The sequence below is a fragment of the Leuresthes tenuis genome, unplaced genomic scaffold (assembly GCF_036924035.1).
Source record: "Leuresthes tenuis unplaced genomic scaffold, fLeuTen1.0.hap1 SCAF_5, whole genome shotgun sequence".
NCBI lineage: Eukaryota > Metazoa > Chordata > Actinopteri > Atheriniformes > Atherinopsidae > Leuresthes > Leuresthes tenuis.
The window spans coordinates 12,753,899-12,775,176 of record NW_027325359.1 but is presented as its reverse complement, the minus strand read 5'-3'; the positions used below and the strand labels follow the sequence as shown (position 1 = coordinate 12,775,176).

At 43.2% G+C, this 21,278-nt stretch overlaps 1 protein-coding gene and 1 long non-coding RNA gene across 8 annotated transcripts in view; one reads left to right on the top strand and one right to left on the bottom strand.

The window, feature by feature from the left end:
- The window catches only part of LOC140307289 (pleckstrin homology domain-containing family A member 5-like), a 72,794-nt gene extending 54,713 nt beyond the window's left edge, over positions 1–18,081 (bottom strand). For 4 of the 7 annotated variants that reach the window (XM_072386098.1, XM_072386096.1, XM_072386100.1 and 1 more), the window contains exons 1-3: positions 17,959–18,081; positions 17,782–17,858; positions 15,478–15,535 (exon numbers count right to left, since the gene is read on the bottom strand). In XM_072386098.1, the coding sequence (XP_072242199.1) occupies positions 15,478–15,535; positions 17,782–17,858; positions 17,959–18,050 (227 nt within the window). In that variant the 5' untranslated portion in view covers positions 18,051–18,081. The remainder of the gene's footprint in view (positions 1–15,477; positions 15,536–17,781; positions 17,859–17,958) is intronic. The other 3 variants (XM_072386097.1, XM_072386101.1, XM_072386102.1) reach the window with 3 other exon arrangements.
- LOC140307290 (uncharacterized) lies at positions 18,051–20,031 on the top strand. Its single transcript, XR_011915811.1, has 3 exons — positions 18,051–18,173; positions 19,099–19,189; positions 19,468–20,031. It is a non-coding gene; the product is annotated as an uncharacterized lncRNA (long non-coding RNA).
- Positions 20,032–21,278: the final 1,247 nt, after the last annotated feature.

Genomic DNA, 21,278 nt, shown 5'->3' with positions numbered 1-21,278 from the left:
TAGAGAAAGATGGGAACGAAGAGCAAGAAGAAGCTACACCCCTCTACGTTTGTTGTGATGAGCTGGTTATGGAACCAACGCGATGCAAAACGGCGCATTCTCCATCGCGTTGATTGTTTCTTTCTGACGACAGCGACAACAACAGAAATATCGTCTCCTTCGACTTCCAGTTGACGATCGCAGGAAAAATTCTCTAGCATGCGCAGAACGCTCGATCCGATCCACTGTCGTCTCCGTGCACGTTCAGTGGGTATTTGGATCGAGTTATCTCTGGGCGCAAATAACCCGATCCGATTCGATTTCTTGTCAGATTAAGCTGTCTACATGAGCTGAATAACTCAATCTTATTGTAATTTAGCCATTAATCCGATCCGATGCCCCGCAACCGCACTGATTGACTGGAAATATGGGAAAATCTTTTTCTGATTTCTTCATCTGAAGAATGCCTTTTTTTAACTGCAGCCAGTGAGGATGAAAATAAACGCTGGTGTGAAGAGAAAAAACATAAAAAAATCTGTTTAAGGTACTGTGAAACGTTGTGTCGAGAACCCAAAGGTTCAAATTAGGTCTGTAACCAACCAAAGAAATTATTGGTCGACTGAAACCCTGAAATTTGAAAAAGGCGAAGGGTAAAATCGAATCTGACAGCGTTTTGCATCACGTGCATCTGCGCAATATCATGGCCCATGACTGTCGAAAATACACTGATATCAGCACATGAAGGCAGTTAAACACAAAAGGCAATTCAGGGAAAATTATCTTTATTAAACATCTCAGATCAAGACAAGTGCAAACGAAATAAAGCTGTGCATTACTGCATTAGTTTGGATGATAGAGGAGGCTTAACATCCAGCGTGGTCTGGGTGTGTCTGAGGGATGCTGCCGACGAATGAACGATTATTAGACTAAAATATTGAAATATGTTTCATATTATTTTATTAGCCTATAGTATTGAAATATTACCGTTTTTTGATGATACACCATGTTTGTAGTCCAGCTGTGAAATGCAAACTGTTGTTTGCAAATTTTGCATTCGACTTTTTTCCCCTCCATCTATTTTGGTAAAATTCTGCCACACTGATGATGTCTTTGACACGGATGGTAGAGGAGGACTCACTGTAAATGAAAACGCTCGAAATAAAAATAAATATATATAAAACTGAGCACTGTGTTGTGTTTCAACATACACGACTCCTGTGGCTTTAGGTTCACGGACCGCCTGAAATCTGAACCAGCGTGTGTGTGAACAGCACCAAAGTCTCTCTGCTAAGGTTTGACTGAACAGGAAACAGGAAAAACCTAAATATACAGACGCTTGTGTCTACAACTCTCATGTAGCCTTGACCACAAATGGGTCAGGAGTTACTCAGGTGAACGTCTTGCTCCATGAAATAAACAAATGAGCCAATCAAAGCCAGTGTGGACATGGCTGCAGGAGCAGCTGACAACTCCAAGCAAGCACAGGAGCAGAGTTTCAGCTTCATGGCTGTTTGTTGTTGATCAAAATGCTGCAGTGGATTCACGGCTGAATCCCTCTCTGCTTAGATTATTATGGACAGAGGCTTAAAGAGACAGACGTTCTCTCGCACAGCTGCTCTCCTTTATAACGACAATCCAAAAGCATTGATGACCAATTGAACATAAGAAATGCTACAACTGCTAAATTAGGTAAGTATTAAGACCCAATCAAGACCTGAGGCCAGAAGAGGATGAGCGGAGGTGGGGGCTAGATTGTGGAGAGCTTTATAGGTGAGGAGAAGGTTTTTGTAGTCGATGCGGTATTGTAGAGGGAGCCAGTGAAGTTGGATGAGTACAGGGGTGATGTGATCTGATGATTTGGTACAGGTGATGATCCGGGCAGCCGAGTTCTGAATGATTTGCAGCCTGTTGATGAGTTTAGTGGGGAGTCCGGTAAGGAGGGCACTGCAGCAGCCGATGCGGGATGTGACAAATGAGTGGACCAGGATTTCAGTGCTGGACTGGGTCAGTGATGGGCGGAGTCTGGAGATGTTGCGGAGGTGGAAGAATGCAGTCCAGGTGATGTTTTGAATATGGGGAGCAAATGAAAGGATGGTGTCCAGAATGACGCCAAGGCTCTTGACTTGGGGGGAGAAGGGTACAGGGAATCCGTCAACGATGATGGGTTAGAAGTAGCCGTGATGGATGTTTCTGGTCATCCATCAGAAACGTTTGAAAATGGAACTTTTCTCCAGGCTTGAACTCGTTAAAGAGGGCTTGTGATACAGCCTTCGTACTCTCAAAGGTTTCATTCCACCTACAGTGATAAGCTCAGAATCTGAAAACAAGTCTCTCTTTTGACCCGGATTCCCGGCTTGCACTGTTGCCTCTTCACCGTTCACCGAGTGTGTGTCAAACAGAGAACATTTAGCATGTCATCTTTCCACTTAGGCCTTTTCTTTGTCTGTGGGTAAGAGTCGGAGGGTGGGAGGGAAAGAGCCTCAGAACTCATTTATTGACTAGAGATCCTTCTCAACATGATATGAATCTGTTAATGTGACTACATGCAGCTGAGATTTAAAGGGATGCTTAATTACCAGGTCCAAGACTGCACCATTAAGATTTAAAGGTTTTTGCACATAAAGCCAGCATTTTAGATACATAAAATAGACTCTATGTCCAAACGAGGCCAATGCTTCCATAGTACAGTATTGCTAAAACTGGCTTTTTACAAATAAAGTAAATATAGGAAAAATAGCTTGATGTACCCTATGTACCCAAAATAATAGACACCTACCAGACAGAGTGCTGTCAGGGTTTCCTAAATAAATAAATCACAATTCTATGCCGTGTAGTTAAAGACAATTTTAGCTTTCCAGTTAACCAGATTTAACTCTGCGACATTTCCTGGTAAAGAGCAAACTTCACATGTACACATTTACGCTGTCACAGTGAATGACTAATGAGCCCCCCCCCCTCCATAAATAAACCATGAAACAAAAAGGCAGAGTGGCCATAAAACAGCTCAGGAGATCGACAGTCCACTTCCAGCTCCTTACACGGAAACGTGAGTCAGACTTGGGAACGCAATCGGCTTCCTTCGACAAATCAAGGACGGGGTCCAACATCTATCAAAGACACTGTAACTCAGAACTCAAAGGAAATGTGCGAATTAAGTCCGACTGGGGCTGAAACTACTCAGTTATTGGAGAGTGAACTACACAGAGAAACATAACGTCCTCTTGCTTATTCTCATTGTGGATTCAATACATTTGAAAAGATGAGAGGCCACGAGATAATTCAGATTATTTGACGAAACAATCCCATTACAAATTATGAAAAGGATCCACTCAAAACAGTAATGAAGGGGCTCCAGCAACCAGCACAACACATCAATGACATTAACAATTCTAATCTATTAATCAGGATAGCTTCAAATACCCCTTTGTATCATATTATCTTTTTTAAAATCAATGCACGAAACGTTACTTGTGAGCACATTATTTTTTTCCCTTTTTTTGACCATCACCTCGTTAAATAACCGACTGATTAGCAGCTGCAGCATCTAATCACTGCAGCCCTTTAAAAGAGAGAAGGGTTCAAATGCCTCGCGCTCGTTATGAACAGCAAAATGTGTTTGTTCGCACACGGCTCATGTGAGAACTTCGTTTCTGTGTGAGCGCGAGCAAAACTACACACTGAGGCTATCGTGGCTCATTCCTCCATGGCTGTGTCATCTGTGCCAGGGACTGCAATAAAGTGGGAAACATTGTGCATGCGCAGGGTTGCAGTTAAGTCCCGCTAACTTCCACAAGCAGCAGAAAACACAGCAATTAACACCATGGTCAAAGCTGAGGGTGTATTTATCCCAACCGCCAGCAGAGGTCTTGCAGTGAAAAGCTGTGGGTTTCCTCTCATAAAGGGAGGAGACGCTGCGCCTGCACACATCAATTTGTGAACTGCAGCACGAAGGTGGGAAGGCTGCATTTATCCTTAAGCAAGTAGAGCCGATATTTAAAGCAGACTCTTGACTTCCAGTAACATTCGCTCCTACTGCTGCGGAAACATGCAGCAGAGGGCTGACAGCTGATTAGACTGATGGATCACAGTGAAGTGCAGCCATTACTACAGTTATGAAGCCCCTGTAAGCTTTTTCGCCACTCGAGCCTCATCTCTCACTCGGCCTCTAAGTGAAACTGAAAGCAGGCTGCGAGGAGCAGATACGGCAAGTAAAAGGAAGCAAAGATTGATTTCACTGAACCTCGTCTTTAAAAGTAACTAATGGTGTTTTCAAACACAAGTGACAATGCAGGCTTGTGCTTTGTTCGGTGCAAGCTGATATAGTTTGCATCTTGACACACAGGACAAAGTAATACAGCAATACTGAGTGCATGGTGCAGTGAACAGCTGGCAGTGGTACTGAATTATATAAAGTGGAAAAAGACACAGTGAGCCTACTCTAAACAATGCAGGTTAGAAAAAAAAAGAAAGAAGAAAAGCGGTCTAAGTGGTCAGTAAATAGTTCAAAGTGTTTTCACGGCACGTGAGGGAAGCATGTGAGAACATAAATGTCCGCAACATTTACTCAAGACTTCTTGTGAGATTTTCCAGCCAGATCTCCAACGGCGCTTTTTTCAAACAACATCCAAAGTGAGTTCGGGGTAGGGTTACACACAGATTCCAGCCACCCAATTACCCTCAAGTGTCAGCAAACAAAGGTTTGCTAAAGTGCACCCATTCCTTACTCCAAGGGTAAAAGTGCATATGCTTTTGTAAGAAAGTAGTGATTCCAACCGATAATCACATTATAATAAAATGTAAACCATATCAAACCTCTCTGACTTAAAAAACAATAAAGAACAACACACTGAAAATGAGAAACACTGACACAATCCATCTGTGCTGTGTGCTGAGGTTGTTTGGTTCACTTCCATCCATGTCATTTGTTACACTCTACTTTCGAGTCTCCCTGTTGACTCTTCAGTGATGTTACATCCTTAGGTGTTGTCACGTCTGCTGGGTGCTGAGGGACAGTCATTTCTACAAGTTACAAAGTGCACAATGACCCAAAATAAAGAACGATCGATGGCACCCTTCATAAAAACAGATGAGCCTCTGTTGAGCTGAAATGTAACCGGATAAGAGTAAGAAGTTGTTGTTGAAAAACAAGTGCTGGAGGAAAAGGTCTTTTTTTTTTTCCTGTTTTACCACACTGTGGTACATTCCTCGTGTGGTAACTCCGGGGATGACATTAAACGAGTGAGATAAATGTGCAATATTAATCACGGCTGGTGTACATTATTCAAAGGGAGACTTGGCATGGAGTTCAAATATTTGTTTAGGCGAGAACAGCTGAGGACAGAGTGTGGGAGCGGACTCCCACAGAAGAGTTAGTTGTGCAATAAAGGCAGCACATCCGATCAGTGCGACGCTTCTCCGTCCCACAGAAAGACGGCTCTTTTTCAAGACGTTCGAATTATCTCAGCTGCTCTCTGTCTAATCTGATGGGTCTGATGTACTAAATTTCAAAGAAGTCAGTACTATTTGAAGAAGTCAAGATGACCTGGGTGCTATTTATATCTGTTAGGTGCCCCATCTAGCAGCCGTGCACTCGAGTCATGATGGGTAGCCGACTAAAATGCATGCACAGCACACACAAGGGCTGGTAGGGTTGTAAAAAGCAGTTTGCCTTTGTGTAGAGGGTTACTGAGGGTTACCATGGAAGCTCTTCACACAGCACCGATGTAGTATAAAGACTGTACAGATGAATAGCTTCTACAAGTGCCAGCAATGGAAATTAACTAAAGAGAAAATCAGTGCAGATCTGTCCCACGTGAGAAAAAAAAAACATGAATTCATACAGTAAGAGTTATCAATCTGCATATTAATCAGCCAGCCACTTTACTGCCGATTATCATCACTCGCTACAAGATCCTTGTGTGCAAGAGAACATCAAAGGCTCGTACATCAGGAGCGAAAAATCTGTTGCTGAGCTCAAGAAATACAGAATATAACTGCAGTGATTTAAAGATCTTAAAAGGAGAGTCACTGTGAGACACAAAGTGCCAGAAAGGGACCACTGTGAGACATGTGAGGTATGCAGGGGGAAGAGGTGACACTGCAGAGAGGAGAGAGAAGCGAGTGAACAAAACCAGGAGGGTATGATATTGATATCCCTCCGGGCTGATGCTAAATTCAAAACTTGGCAACAACTAGTGAAAATAGTGCTACACCTGTGACAAAGGGGATGGGCAGCAGTATTTCAGTGGGTCATTTTCATGAAGGTGTGAATGAAAACAGAGGTTTGGGTCATCTGTCTCCAGAGGAGAAAAAAAAAATAAACAAGACAGATGGCTGCTTGTTTGGATGTGGATACAGACAAATTCAAAGACTGTACACTTGTCCGAAGTCCTCTGCGGACACTTTAACACGGTGCTCCAAAAGCTCGCCAGCTGTAGAGCATTTGAGCAGAATGATGTCTTCCAAGAGCTCCCTAATCATCAAAGACCATCTGGAAAACAACTGGGCCGTGCACTGCCCACTAAACTGAATCAGACAGACAAGAGAGGCAGAGCGAGGACGATAAAGACGAGGAGAGAAAGCGCACGCTTTTAAATATCACAGCTGTAACGTTTTAAGAGCATCAGTGATAGCCAACACAAACAGCACAGAAGATAACATGGAGCTAAAATAAAACTGTTTCACTCACAAATACAGGGAGCTTTCAACTTCGACGGTCGCGGATCAACTTTTGCAACTTTCAGCCTTCTGAGTTTCTCAGCAAAACCGACCTGGAAGTAGCACTCGGTCAGGCTCCATGTTTAGCACGTGAAGCCGGGGCTGAATTCATGGCAATACTTTCCAACGATGAGTTGAAAAAGTCGAAAGGGGAGAGACAGACAGAGAGAGGGCCGAACAGCAAAAGTAATCAGTAACAAACTTCATATATCAGCTTTTCTTGTGCGGACGAAGCGAGCCTGGCACAACATCACCAAAAGATGGCTCGTTACAGATTAATACAGGGATTAATTGAGTTCAACAGCTCTCTCAGCATTAAGTCAAAGACACCGTATAACTAAGAGGCTTTAGGAGCAAAGAATTGCTGTGGTCAGCATTCTGGCATACAAAGCACTATAGAACCACCTTCAATAAACATATTGTATTACAGTCGGATTGCGTACGTATTCTATAAAACTGGAAATACCTGTAAGTGTGTCACAATAAAATAAGAAAGCCATCGCCCTCTTAGTCAGATCGAAGGGTGTCTCGATTCTGTTACAAGCATTTGAATTTTAAACGAATCCTCGTATAAAAACTTTTACTGCTAACAATTTGTAAACGACATATATGCATCCCACTTACATTTACTTGGTCTGCTGCGAGAAACTGTCTTAATCGGCACCTGTGGCAGTCACCGACATCAGAAGATTTATCACACATATGTTCACACACAGAGCATCCAAACAGATAAACTCTTTTCTTTCAGTGCCGGCCAGATGGCGGAGACCCCACAGAGACCCGAGACGAGAGGGAGCAGTCTGAGCCGCTCACTGCTGTCTGTCTGTCTCCCAGTCGGCACCCAGCCTCACAACAGAGAGTTATAGAGCTGGAAATGGGGATGAAGTGCAACCGTACCAGATCTACTGGGGTTCCCTCTTAAATCACATTATGCTCACAAGTGAGCTGCAAGACCACGGAGCTCTGACAGAACCAGAGAGTCAGCAGTCACTACTGTCAGAGCCCAGAGTGATTAAACCGTTTCTTAATATTCATGTGAATGGCAACGATTTACTACCTCATTAACATGCCACCAGAAACTGCATGGGTTTCATGAGGATGGAAGAAATTACCCTCCAGATAATTGTATTCAATCGCAAAGACACTCATTTTGCATTCATACATCTGCATGTCACATGGTGTTTCTCCTCAGTCAAAGAAAACCTCAAAGGACAATGTGCTGCTCACACCATGGCATTGTATAGCAGGCAAAACTACACCTTTGAAATGAATTCCATCCTCCGACACTCGGTTAAAGGCCAGTGCACGCGCAGAGGAGGCAGAGGACAGTTTTATCACACCTACAGCATAACTTGCTGTGTCACGGTGCAGAACTCCATTCCCTCTGTTGTATCAGTCTGAGACGCACACGTGAGACGCAAGTCAGCACAGGACTCTCAACCTCTGGGCAGGAATCGCCACGATATATAACATGCTACACCTACATGTGTGCTATTTTGGTCCAGTAAATTCCTCCTGTCAGCCTGTGTGAAAACAGTCTGTTCCTGACAGGCAGTCGGTTATCAGGACAGAAACGGCTGAACAGAAGCCCGAGTGGGTGTAGAATTAACAGCTTCCAATTAACAGTCGGTAGACGCCGTCACCTGGGAGGATTTTCCAGAGGTGCTCCAGTTTCCTCCAATAAGACACAGAGGTTAGGACACGACGCATGGGTGTGAACGCGGTTGTCTGTCTTTGTACGTTTCTACAGCACGCAACTTGTCTCTCATCAAATGCAAGCTGGAACAGGCCACAAGGTTCCACCAATACAAATGCGTAGAACCGGCTGTTCTTGTTCCCTTTATTACTAATTTCTTGACACACTTCAAGGTGCCTGAACCAGGGGCAAGGTAGAGTCTTAAGGGTAACAGTAGATTGTTGTTGCAAGAAGAACACCTATCCTAACAACCCCAGCATCCCTGCACAGGATCAGATGAATTTGGCTTTGTTTGATTGCGTTTCATCAATGAGAATTAGCCGGTGACATGTAAAGATCACAAGTTGCTGTAACCTGATATAAAAACGTATACAGTATAGTCAGCGTTTGTCTGTCTCCATATCTTTTATGAGGCTTTGGTTTTCACACAACTTTGCTCGTTTAATATGTTTTTGAAGACATAAATCGACTTGAATAAAGCCGTAAACACATTCTCGAGTGTAAAACACAGCATTCACAGAGCATTTTTGTGAAGAATCACTAGCTTGGTTTTAAGATATCGCGGACAGATTTAGGAAAATTTAAAGCTTCACTCTGGAATGGAGCCGTTATTGAGTTTGTCTCTGTGCCCGTGGAATTAAAAACAGCAAATCCCAACACATATGATGGAGTTATAATTCAAAGAAAGTTATGCATGTAATGGTAATGCTGTTTTCTGAAGCTACAACTCTGTTTTGATATCAACCTGACTGAGACACGTGTGCTGTTTTGTTTTCACAGGGTCAAGGTTTAAAAAACTGAAGGTGGAATTTGAGATTGTGCTCAATTATTTAATGAATCAATTCAAAATCCACTTCAGGTCCAAACACTTTTGTTCTTGGGACTGGGACTGAAATTTAAGGGTTACTTCATCAGATTTGATAAAAGGCTTTGCTAATACAGAGGAGCTTGGATATCCTCTGCAGAGATGGGCGTAGACTTAGATGTATGCCATAACAGTTTGTCTCAAAGTTAAGAAGGGTTCATAGGGACTCCCGTCACTGTTAGTCTGCGAGATGAAGACCTCGGTTCAGTTCGCACCAGAATTAAGTTATAGCTTCAGAGAAAGCCACTACAAGCCCACATAGAAGCTATGTCGACTAATTCATCGCCGATTTTTATTCAGTTTGTCTGATGTCACTCGAACAAATCCCCTACGTTTGAGGTCTGTGACGTGTGATGCCATCCTTCAGATCCCTGATCAGATGCCTCATTTCACCGTAGCCTGAGGTTTTGGAGTCTTAAGATGAAACCACAGAGGAAACTTGGAAAGAGATGAGACAAATAAAGAACAGATAAACTGGTATCTACAAATTGCTCGGAAAAGCTGCAACTGGTACAGTAGAGCCAATTGATAAGTATGTTCTCAGTATATTGAATGCAACACGATGAATTCTGATTGGAAGGGAGTTTGAAGAACTGTTTGTTAGGCAGTAAAGAGTCCTGGTTTGGTTCACTCACACGGGAAGGAATGTCACAAATAGGAAATTTCAGTGGACAATGACAGTATTTGTCATACAAATCACTGAGATCAAGGTTTCACTTGTCTCAGTTTATTATTATGCCAGCATTACACTATAAGCCAACTAATAACATAACCATGTAAGGCTACAGGTATGCTAAAAGATAATGTAACTAAAAGGGTGTTAACTCGTGTTAAAATAAATATAATATATCTGTCAGTTTCACCCAGCTGTTTTCAAGCAACTACACAATCACAATCATCTCAAATAATTGGGACTAAACTACTTGATAGGTGATTACGGCAGAACTACTCACAGGCCTCACAAGCCCTTTTCACAGCGCCAGTTCGTGGCGAGACTGATGCGATTTTGTTGTGCATCGAGGTCCTGTTTGCGATTACAGAGGTGGAGCGTTGGAGGGGTCGGAGCCGATGTGTTGGGGGCACGTTTCTGAGATAATCGCCAAGCCAAACTGGCGCGTATTAGATCAATGAGAAGCACACCGCTGACGTTCAACTGATTCTGTGACGCCAGCTTCCTCATAACATGATGCTAAGCTGTGATTGTTTAGTTTGTGTATTTTTTTTCCCTCAAGGACGTCAATTTACCAAAAAGAGCAACAGTGGTGGCTTTTTAAAGACGTATATTTCGTACCAATACAGGGCTTCCACTTTGCAATATAGGGCGTATTATGTTTGGCTGAAAAAGGCAACGGCCTCAAACAAAAACCTCTAAAACCGGTGAACCTATGACTTAGCGTATAGCATTTAGCAGCTTTAAAGCCACACATTTCCCTCAGGAGCCGAATACAGCAACAGATTAAAGGAAACAACATAAATATACGTGTCTCTGCCTTTTTTTTTTCTTTTTTCTTGCCGAGACAACGGTTGATTAAATTTAGACCATAAAAGATGTCGAATTTAGCACATCGTTACCAGCGTCACCTTTGTTTGGGTTCAAGCGTGCGCATTTCAAATAGGAGGCTTTAAAATCTATGCGAAAAGTATCATTCACAGGAAATGTAAGGCTTCGATGTTGTTTTTATCGTATTGCCTTTGTGACAGGCAAAAGATATTCTCGGTGATTAACCCAAAAAAGACAGCTATCAAAGTTCCTTTGCAGAACAATTTCCACCCAAAACTCCTACTTTTAATTGTGGAGTCAGAGTGTGTGGGCCTTCAAAGCAAGAAAATAAGCCAACAGCTAAACAGAGATCCACAGGAGATATTTTTGTCATAATTGGCCAGATTTCAAGTGGCGGGCCTTTATTTCTATTCTGAGTGATGAATTATGCAGAAGTAAGTGTAGTTTAATGAAAGCCACAGAGCAGACTGGGACAATATTTATATTTCATGTTGCCCTTTACGCTGATGAGCACTCAGAAAACTGCAAATTGCCCACAAATGAAAATGGCCAAAAATCAACAAGGGAAAAATTAATAATTGGACAGCTATCAAGCTGGACTTCAGATCTACAGCATTGTGTGGGTCAGGTGCACTTATTATCCCCTCATTAGTCTTCAAAACAAGATAACAGCTATCTCGTTGCATAACTTAAAGCAATTAGATCTGGCTTCGGCAGTCGTGTTTTTCCCTCCTTTCATAGAAAGAATTAATGAGAGCAGAAAAGCTAAGTGAGAGAGAGGGAACTGGCAGCAGTCTGCACCTGCCTTTTCTGAGCATAATTGCTGTAAACATTTCCTGCACCCATGCAGCAACCAACTCCTAATTGGAGTCATCAATGATGCTAATATAATCCGAAGCTCTCTGAGCCGGTTCAGATGACGTCGACCCAGTTACCTCTGATAAACACCTCTGGAACATTTTCACAGGTCAAGGAACCTGTTTTGCATAATGTGACACACAAATGCTGCGACAAAGCATGGCTCCTAATCTTGTATTCAAGATGACGCCTCACTAAACGAATGCAGTCTCACGGAAATGCTCTTTTCCTACAAAGAAAAATAAGCGTCACGGTCCAAACGTATGGGTGGGAAAGAAGGCAGCGAAAGCATGTAGAGTTTGAGCAACACGCAGTTCAGTTTTTTTGCATGCGTGCTTTATGAGTGCATCGTTTCAGCGTCGAAACAGATGAAGACGCTGGCAAAGGAGAGAAGTTCAACAGCAGCTCCCCGCTTTTTAACACACAGCACGATGCAGCAGACAAGTTAATCCACAGGGGAAAGTGGCTGTTGTTGTGACGTGTGGATTATTGTTTCAGCTCGAACAGGACCGCGGCAGCAAAAACAGACAGATGGGGTTCGGTGTTCTCTGATTTATCAGCAGGTTCAACAGTTGCAACAGAGATCAATGGCTGCTGGCCTTAAAAGCTTGGATGGGTGCAACTGAGCCACTGCTCTCTCCCCAGTGAGCTACATACAGTACTACAGGAAGATGGAAGGTTTTTGGATACGTAGGCACTTAGACTGAATCAAATCTTGTATTTCTAACTATAGCATCTGAATAAATAAAAAAAGGTGGGTACATATTCAGTGCCTGGAGCCCGTGTTGATTTTTGAGCTTGATGAAAATGAACAAAAGCTTGCAGATTTTTACTTGTTCGTGACGTCCCTCTCCCTCAGCAGGGCAGGAAGGGCAGCAGCGTACCGGCCACTTTGCACCGGACCACCCACCAACAACCCAGAAACACAGTAACAGGCAGTTCTCTGAGGAGAGCAGTAAGCCGTGACTGATTCGGTCAACATCTCCACTCACATTCACTCATTCAAAAGTCGTGGCACTACAGAAAAATCTAAATCTTGGGACGCAGCAGGCTTAGGTCACGCTGTCGCACCGCCAGCCTGTAAACTTATCCTTTTCAGCACATCACGTCAGAGGACAGTCTGCGTCAGCACAATCTGCTGCTCGATGCTCACACTGTGTAACCCGACAGCGACAGCCAAACGTATGGCTGGGCCAGCATGTAAATAAGCCACATCTTTTCTTCTTTTTTTTTTTGCTTTTTACACTTTTTCACTGTGATTCTGAGAATCGCAGTTTTCTTTTTGTGTTGTTTGTTTAACCTTTCACACCTCTCTTACAAATAAAATGCAAAACACAAGCTCTGAACTTGCAAACTTGACAACACCAAAAACTGATGACAAAGTAATGATAACCTAGTGCAAAACATAAGGCATAAGCTTCTCCAGCTGTCAGCAGGCTAATCGTACTGGAGAGTTTTCAGAGGCTTTCATTGGCAGCCTCGCATAAAGCCTCAAAATGCCCCGAGGACCGTCCAAGTCGCAGCTATCGCATAAACCTGTCAACAAATCTCATGTCAACACAATGAGTCACAATGAAATGAACAGCCATGGTTTTATACAACCTCATTACTTACAGCCTAAGTACATCTAAACGATACTGCCGTCACAGTAAAGCGCTGATCTTGCTTTGGACCAACTATACCCGCGCATGCAGCCATCTTTATGACTCTCACTCGAGTGACCATGTGACAAGAATTTTAAAGGCTTCTGCTTAGTAAAAACAACAAAGAGGAACCAAGCAGGCCAAGCTGGGGGAAATGTGTCTGACATGAAACCCTCACTCACAGTGTGTGGGAAGCCTGCGCCACATTTAGACTGATCGCGTGCATTACACCGGTAAAAATACAAGCATCTGTTTGCTTCGTACCAGAAAAGTGAGGTCGATAACACCGTATAGGCAGACATGTTGTGCATCTATTGTGTGAGGAGGTCACGGTCGTCAGAAAGTTCCTTAGATGTACTAGTCAGAAATCAAATAAGATATCAACATAGTGACGAGGACAGTGAAAAAGAAAATTGAAGGAAGAAGATGTGTGAAAGAGCAGGGCAAAGAGGTGGGAGTCATCGGTTGAACTGCAGGGCGCGTTTTGTGGTAGGTGCTCGCCAGGTGAACAGTATGGGGCACGAAGAGCATTCTTATCAGCTCAAAACAAGCAGATGGATTCGAGCTGGTCTTTGGTATTTTGTTTTTTTGCTTCAGTTTGGAAAAGGCTCATTTCAAAAGGCTTCAGACATATTTTTAGTGACTGTTTAGTGACTACATTCAACCGCGTACACCAGGCCTGTCTTGAATATAAATGATTTCCTCGCCGTTTTTTTTGTCTTGTTTAACATTCAGCTGAGTGATGAAACAAATTGTTTTTCACTTGCAAAACTGCATTCTGCATACATTATTGAACTTAGCCAGAATCACGGGGATCAGCTAATGAATGTGGTCCCCCGGTCTGCTTTTGAGGCTGTGATAAAAACATACTGGGATAAAAAAAAAAAAATGACTTCAGTCGCCTTTCAGTCAGGCAGCCTGGCAGCCTGCCACACGAAGCTCCACACAATCACGAGGAAGTCGCAGAAGGAGACGGGATTTGGGGAGGATAAAAAAGGCATAATGTCTTTTATTCGCAATATCTTCACTACAGTAGCATTATTGTATTTTGGCACGCTCGTCTGCAAAATATCTATTGGTGCAGAGTGAGGGGAGTATTTCAAGAAAGCTAATGATGATGAATCATGCATTGCATGAGTGTGCATATCAGTGCATATGATCTCTTTTGATTGGCCGCATGCATTAAGCTTCCATGGAAGAGAGAGAAGAACATGTGACATATGTAGCATAGCTTCCTACAATTCATGCAGAGTGTTTTCATGGACATGTGGACCAATGTGGAAGACTCGTGGGGAGATCTTTGGTTGGGGCTCTAACCTGAGATAAAACAAATTCAGGGTGACCCATCGTACAAAGTGACCGCTGTTAAGACCTACTACTACAAACCAGCCGAAAGCAACAGCAACAACTGACACACGCATCAAAAGCAAACTGGTGCTATTGTGGGAAAAACAAAAGAATAAAAATAAAAAAACATTACCAGATGGACTTAAAACCCAGAAAAAAAGATGTTTGGGATTCCAACAGAGAAGAAAAGCATAGCTGAGATGTGTCAGTAGAGGGCCTGAGTGTATGATGCTGTACACTGAATTAGGTCCTTGTGTGCATACAGGGCATTCATATGAACTTTAGCTAAAGCATATTAGCGCCACGTTGCACAACGGGGCTTGCACTCAGCCTGTGGGATTGTTGAGGTTTGTGGGCACCTCGAGACAAAGGCCATTTTGAAACGTGAGCAGGCCAGACGGCAGCGATAAAAGTCAGATAAAGAGAGCACGAAACACTTTGGCGAAAACTCTCCAAACAGGCTGAGCTCGGAGCAGGGTCAGTCAGAATAAATGAAAACAGCTCACAAGAAGACAGCAACCCCACTCAAATTGCTCAGGTCTGTCTGGTGTTTGCACTGTGGTCGTGTGTAATCATTAACTTCTGCGATAACCTTCCACAGCACAAAAAAAAAAAACAGGTGTAAAGGTTTCCAATTTACAGCCCTCCGATATCCACTGCTAACACAAAGCAAGTTTCGGGGAGCAGCACACGACCGAACGAGGGTTTCGTTCATCTGAGGTCACTCAGAGTGGAGATGAAAACAACACAGAAGTGCTTTGACTTTATATGACATGTGTAGCAAACGTGTCCAAGGTCTAAGGCTGCCATGAGCGTGTGTGTGTGTGTGTGTGTGTGTGTGTGTCCTGTCGAAGGAGGGTGTTGAACTCACTTGATAAAGCATCGTGCTCCCTCAAAGGTAAATCCCTCTTCCCATCCAGTGGGTAGGTCTGCGAGAAGATGGAGGAAAAAAACACATTTCTGGTGTTATTTAAGACGCAGCCAACAGACCACAGTGAAATGCAGACACCCATTGCTCATTGGATCGAAACTGCAACTCCCTTAAACTGATTTTTTTATTTTTTTTTATTTGTTTAACTGCAAGTTGCATCAACTGTAAACACATTCTGCTGTTAAGCCACATAAGATAAGAAAAAAACCATCTTTTTGAACAACAGGTCAGGAAATGAAGCACAACTCACATCTCAGTTTCATGATCGCAACTTATTGTCCTCATCATCCGCTCACTTGTCTACAACTTTTCAGATGGATCAGTTATCTTAACTTTAAATCTATAAACAATCTTTCTGTATCTGGCATTCGTGTCTCCTCCAAGCATCAGCTGTCCAAAACCCAGAGGTAAATAACTTCATAACAAATGAGAGAAAAACAAAGGAGCTGGAAGCATGGAATATTTGGCTGCTTCACCTGAAAAAAAAAAACACCTATATTTATAGATATTTATTCATATACAATAGTTGCCTCTGTTCCAATCCAACTTTTTTTTTAAGTCTGTAAAACGCTGATCCAGTTTTTGGCATTTTTAGAACATTTTTTTAGGGCGAATGCGCCACAGTCGCATCACAGGAAGTTCAGTGTCAAGTAAGTCAAATGAAGTCACCCCCGCCGCGCTACACCTTCTTCTCCGTCACCTGTTACGAAAATAAATCTTGCGCGGTTCCCACTTTCGATGAGTAACCTGTGACATAAATCTGTTTATAGCATTACTGACTCAAACTTCACGGTTTGTGATGCACAGTTTGATTAAGAAAACAAGAGTTTGTCATTTGTAACTGACACACAGGCTCTACTTATGCCAAGTGGCACGAGCAAAGGAAAGAAGCAAAATGGTCACCTTGACATGTCAGCTCATTGACTTTAGCTGGACTGATAGAGATAAGAAATAATTGAAAAGAAAAAGAAAAATCAATGGTGGCACAGTCAACCAGTACATTAAGCCACCAAATGTCCTCCTTCAAAATCATGTCAGACATATAGGCTCCCACCACTGACTTCTCTTAGCCTGATCCAACACAAAGATCAGGTTTTTGTAGACTAAGCCTTACAGAAGAGAAGTTACTAAGCTGACCTTCTTTGAGTGTTTTTGGTGCTTTGAAACCAAGATAAAAGGGTTTAAGAAAAGTGCATCTCACCCTAAAAGTATCAAGAATTCAAAGTAATTCAACAGATTTTTAAAAAAAAAGGTAACTTTTAATGTCTGTGCAGTTGCCTTCAGAACATCCCCTTCATTTTAAAGCAGCTGTGCTCGTATTTTCCCTTTAGCTCCTGTATTTTTCAGTACATACTGAACGTTTCCTGATTTTTTTTTATTTCCAGCAGAGAGCAGACGGGTAATATTTTACAAAGTAAAATGAACGCAATCAATTGTGAAAATGATCACTACTTGCAGCCTGAATGAAACGAAGCAAGTAACGTCAATGGAGATTCTTTGCAGACTCAAGTTATGCAGGCGACTGCTGCTGTATACATTATGCATTAGCTGCATGGTAACTATACCAGCATAAGGAACTGCAGGCAGCCAATTAGACCATGTATTACACCGTTTCAAAAACGGGTGAGGCTTTATTTTTGTTTTCTGTGTTTGTTTGTTTTTTTGACCGGGATAAGGCAAAAAAAACTGCTTATTCAGAAGATTTGACAGATAACCTTTGTAAGCTCCTCAGCTCTCTCTACGGCAGTGTTGCTGTATACCTGTAACACAGCGGCTCTTTCACCATGAGAAGCTCAGCAAAACATCCAAGAGCAAAATAAATAAAAAAATATATGACCTTCTACGTTGGCCACCAGAAGACGGTGGCTCATTCAAAGTGGAAACGCAAAGCCTCTGAAAACAGTTTACAAGCCGGTTCGTTGTTTTTCAAAGACGTCGTTTCACAAGTTCTCAAGTTACGCTAGCTAGCCCTCAAGTCGACAACTTCAGTGACTGACCAACCTGAGGAGGAGGCTCGCGAGGAAGTGGCACGAGCCGGGCAGAGGTGGTCATGAAGGGGGGGCTCACTTGAAACAGCACGAGCGCCAAAAGCCCACTCGCGCGTTAAGACAGCATGGGTGTCAGAGCCTCCCTCTGAGCGTGGGAAGAGTCGCTTTAGGACAACAAGGCTACACATGACGGCGGATGTGACAGAAGCTGAGAAGATATGAGAAACTTGAGTTGACAGCTGAGTGACATCCTTACCTGGAGTTTTTCTGTGCCCGGTTATAACTGCCTCGCCACGCACTGGATGCAGCCAGGTTGTACTCTTGGCTTCTTCGCTGTTGAGAGAGGGAAATACGTGCGTTAATAAGTGGCGACTTTGTTCGTGTCGGAAAAGAGCGGAACGACTTAAACCGTGTTCTTTCAAGGGATATTTACTTGACGAAGAAGACGCGTCCGTCCCGAGTAACCCCATAACTCCAGGAAGACGGGAGAGCCGAAATCCACTCGGGCTGTAGCTCCGCCGCCATGTCTGGCACTAATGTATGACAATCGCGCGGCTCCGCTCTCTCAGGCGGCGCGTACACGGAAACCTTGGCAACGGCGGATGGCTGTGAGCAGGGCAGGAGCAGCCCCTGGTGTGGGGCAGGCAGGTAAAGGGTTAGTACGAGAGATGATTATTTGTTTGTCAAAGATATCAAATGTTTATTTTTGTTTATGACAAACTGCAGCATGGGGGTGTTATTTTACGACTGTTTGTGTGTCCTTCCACTTGAAGTTCTTAACAAGGACGCATCAAACATGGGGGCAGGGATAGATCAACCTGTTAAAGAGCCCCAGGACAAAATTGATCCACTGGGCCTCATAAGCCTTTTTTTTTTGCACCGCAGACATTATTAATGAAAGCTCTAATCCCCAAAGTAGATGGTAACACATGGGGCCCTCTTCTAGACAGTACCCCTAGTCTTTCCTTGAGCTACTTGAAGCTCTTATCATGTAGGTGTTGTTATATTAATTGTACAATTTACTTCTAAATTATTGGTTGAATAAGAGTTAAATAACTACCAGCCAAGATGATGCACAATAATAAATCTGGTGTCCCCGCTTTGCTCGGTGAGTAAGCCAACCAGAGGGTCAGAGACTGGCACACAAAGGTAAACACAGAGCCTACCAGCACACCCACACTGGCAAACTCTGCCTTCAGGTTTTTGTTCTCCACCCTCTGTTATTGTGCCCCGAAACTGCAGTATGAGCCTTTCACGGCATCACAATGGCAAGTCATCCAACACCACTGTGCCTGGCCTGTTGTTGCACTGTGTGGCATTGTTCTCTGGACACATAGTGGGGGGGGGGGGGTGCTTTGAGCGAGCATGCGGTTTAGGTGGGAAGCGGACGTATCTGCCAACAGCTAGGTTATCTACTTGGTGAGTAACACTAAATTAGGTGGATTCAGTTTGGCAGTTGTGCCTGGCCTGGTCGGACGTCCACACTGAGCTCTTTGTGTTCTACTTACCTGAAGCAGAATAGCACACCTTTCTGGTAATGTGGCATACAAAAGAAGTGCTTGTTTTTCCCTAGGTAGTAGGACAATGGTCCACAGGACGACAGAAGAAGCTAAGCTGAGCTTCACGTGCCCTTTTTCATCAGGCTCATATTGATTTGAGACAGAGTAAGTAAGCTGTGTTTCGACTGGACAGCTGAATCGAATAGTCTAACATCTGACAGAGTTTACTTTTCTGAGAGTTTTCTTTTTTCTTAAACTATGCTCACTCCAAAGCTTTTCCTTAACTATTTAATCCCTTTCAGAATATTTATGAATAAGAGCCATTCGGGCTGGAAATCACGGGATTGGCTCCTGGAACCTGCCTGTGTGTGTTTGTATACCCGTGGGATCTGAAACTGAGGTTGTGTCTAAGAGCCGAGGTGTTTTTTCTTTTTTTTTTTCAGATTTCCAGCAGTGAACCCAGATTCTGCTCACCAGCCTTGCCATTCAGAAAATAAAAAAAGAAACGTACATTTCCTTCCGATTCTTGAAATTACAGACTAACCCTGATGTTTGACAAAGATTATCCGAACGTATTACCACAGTTTTCACGGAAAATTGCAAGAAACCTATTTCATAGAATCACAACTTACAGGGTTGATTGAGGATTTCACAGCTGCCGTAGTCAATACCTAGATGTGCATAGCATTCTATTTCCAAGGTCTGCCCGTATTGACATAACTGAACACACTGTGGGTCTATAACTCTTCTTTTGGCAGGAACAGACATTTCTCAACTACAGCCCATAGTTGCCAGGGTGAACGATGCTGCACTGAGCTATACCTTATCATCCGCACTCAAACAGCCTAATCCCATTTAGCTAAAGTGGGAGTCCAAATGAAAGTGGGAAATCATGTTTCTCCTTCTGCAGGAGGTGGCGTCAGTTCGGCACATGCATGCGGTGCTGTGTGTAAACATGCCTTAACAGCTGATAGAAAATGGGTGCGATTAAAAACGAGCCAAACAGATGGACATTTCATTTCTTTATAGGAGACTGACTTCTCTTGGATGGATCGAATGTCACGCTTTGCTCAAGTAAATCTCTCGTCATAATACGAACGCACAGTTGATTTATGAGAAACGTTTCTGCGTTGCATGTAAATACAAAGACAACACCATTAGCTGGATAACTTAACACAAACAGCCACTCAAAAGTTCAGCTTCAAATGGCAAAAATATTGATTTATGTCCTAAAGCAGATCCATGTTTTGTGTAACAAATGCGAGAGAAAATCATTCACACATAAAGTGCTGTTTGGAGTTAACATTCTGTAATACGTTCTTAAGCAATCATGCCACGCAGAGCAAGGGTTCTTGGATCAGCGACACGGGCCAGACTTAAGGCATCACAGTGTAATGAATGGCTGCACATAATTAAGCAGCTGTTAGAGGGATTTGCTCTGGTGCCAGCTCAGGAGCAGACTCGTGCCTGTCTGTGCAAGGTAAGAGGGAAAACTGTCCTCTTTGGACTGGAGGCGCGGAGCATCTGTGCAGATCTCTCACTTGTGGGGATCTCAAGCTTGTGCATTTAAAATCTTCCTCCAGTGTGAGCGTGAGGCTTTAAATCAGTAATGATTTGGGCTGTGAGAGATAATTAGTTACTCTATGCTTGAATCGATGCCCAATATGGCCTCAATGGGGTAATTCTAAACGTCAAAGTTAAGTGTAAAATCCCTGTAGTTCACTCTTAAGTCCATCCCTTATGTTGCCCAGTAATGTGATTATGATGTCATCTCTGCTTCTCCGATTTCAACACATAGTATAATTTGAACGGCATGCATAAACCACAAACCAGTACAGCAATGAGGGCCAGTCAAGTCAGCAAACCAGGTTAATAAGCAACTCTGTAAAATCATGTAACACTTCATTCACGCGGATGATAGGAAAGGGGTCTGAAGGCTTTTAAAGATCGTGGAAAGAAGGCCTCCAAAGGGAGGCATAGATCTCGCAACTCACCTCTGAATCATTAAACACGCCTCCCTGAATCACTATTAGTCTCAGCCTGACAAAAACCCACCCCACAAATTGCTCTCTGTTCACCACAGAGATGACCTCACTGACTGGATCCATCGCTTACTTGGGTGTCGTCCAAAGGTTTTTCTTCCCAGGTTTTACGAGGTTTCCACTAGTGATGTGCGCCATTAGGACTGAATGAGTTGATATGCTTTTTTTTTTGTAATAAGGAGATGCTGGGAGTGGCCTGAGTAAGCTGCAGG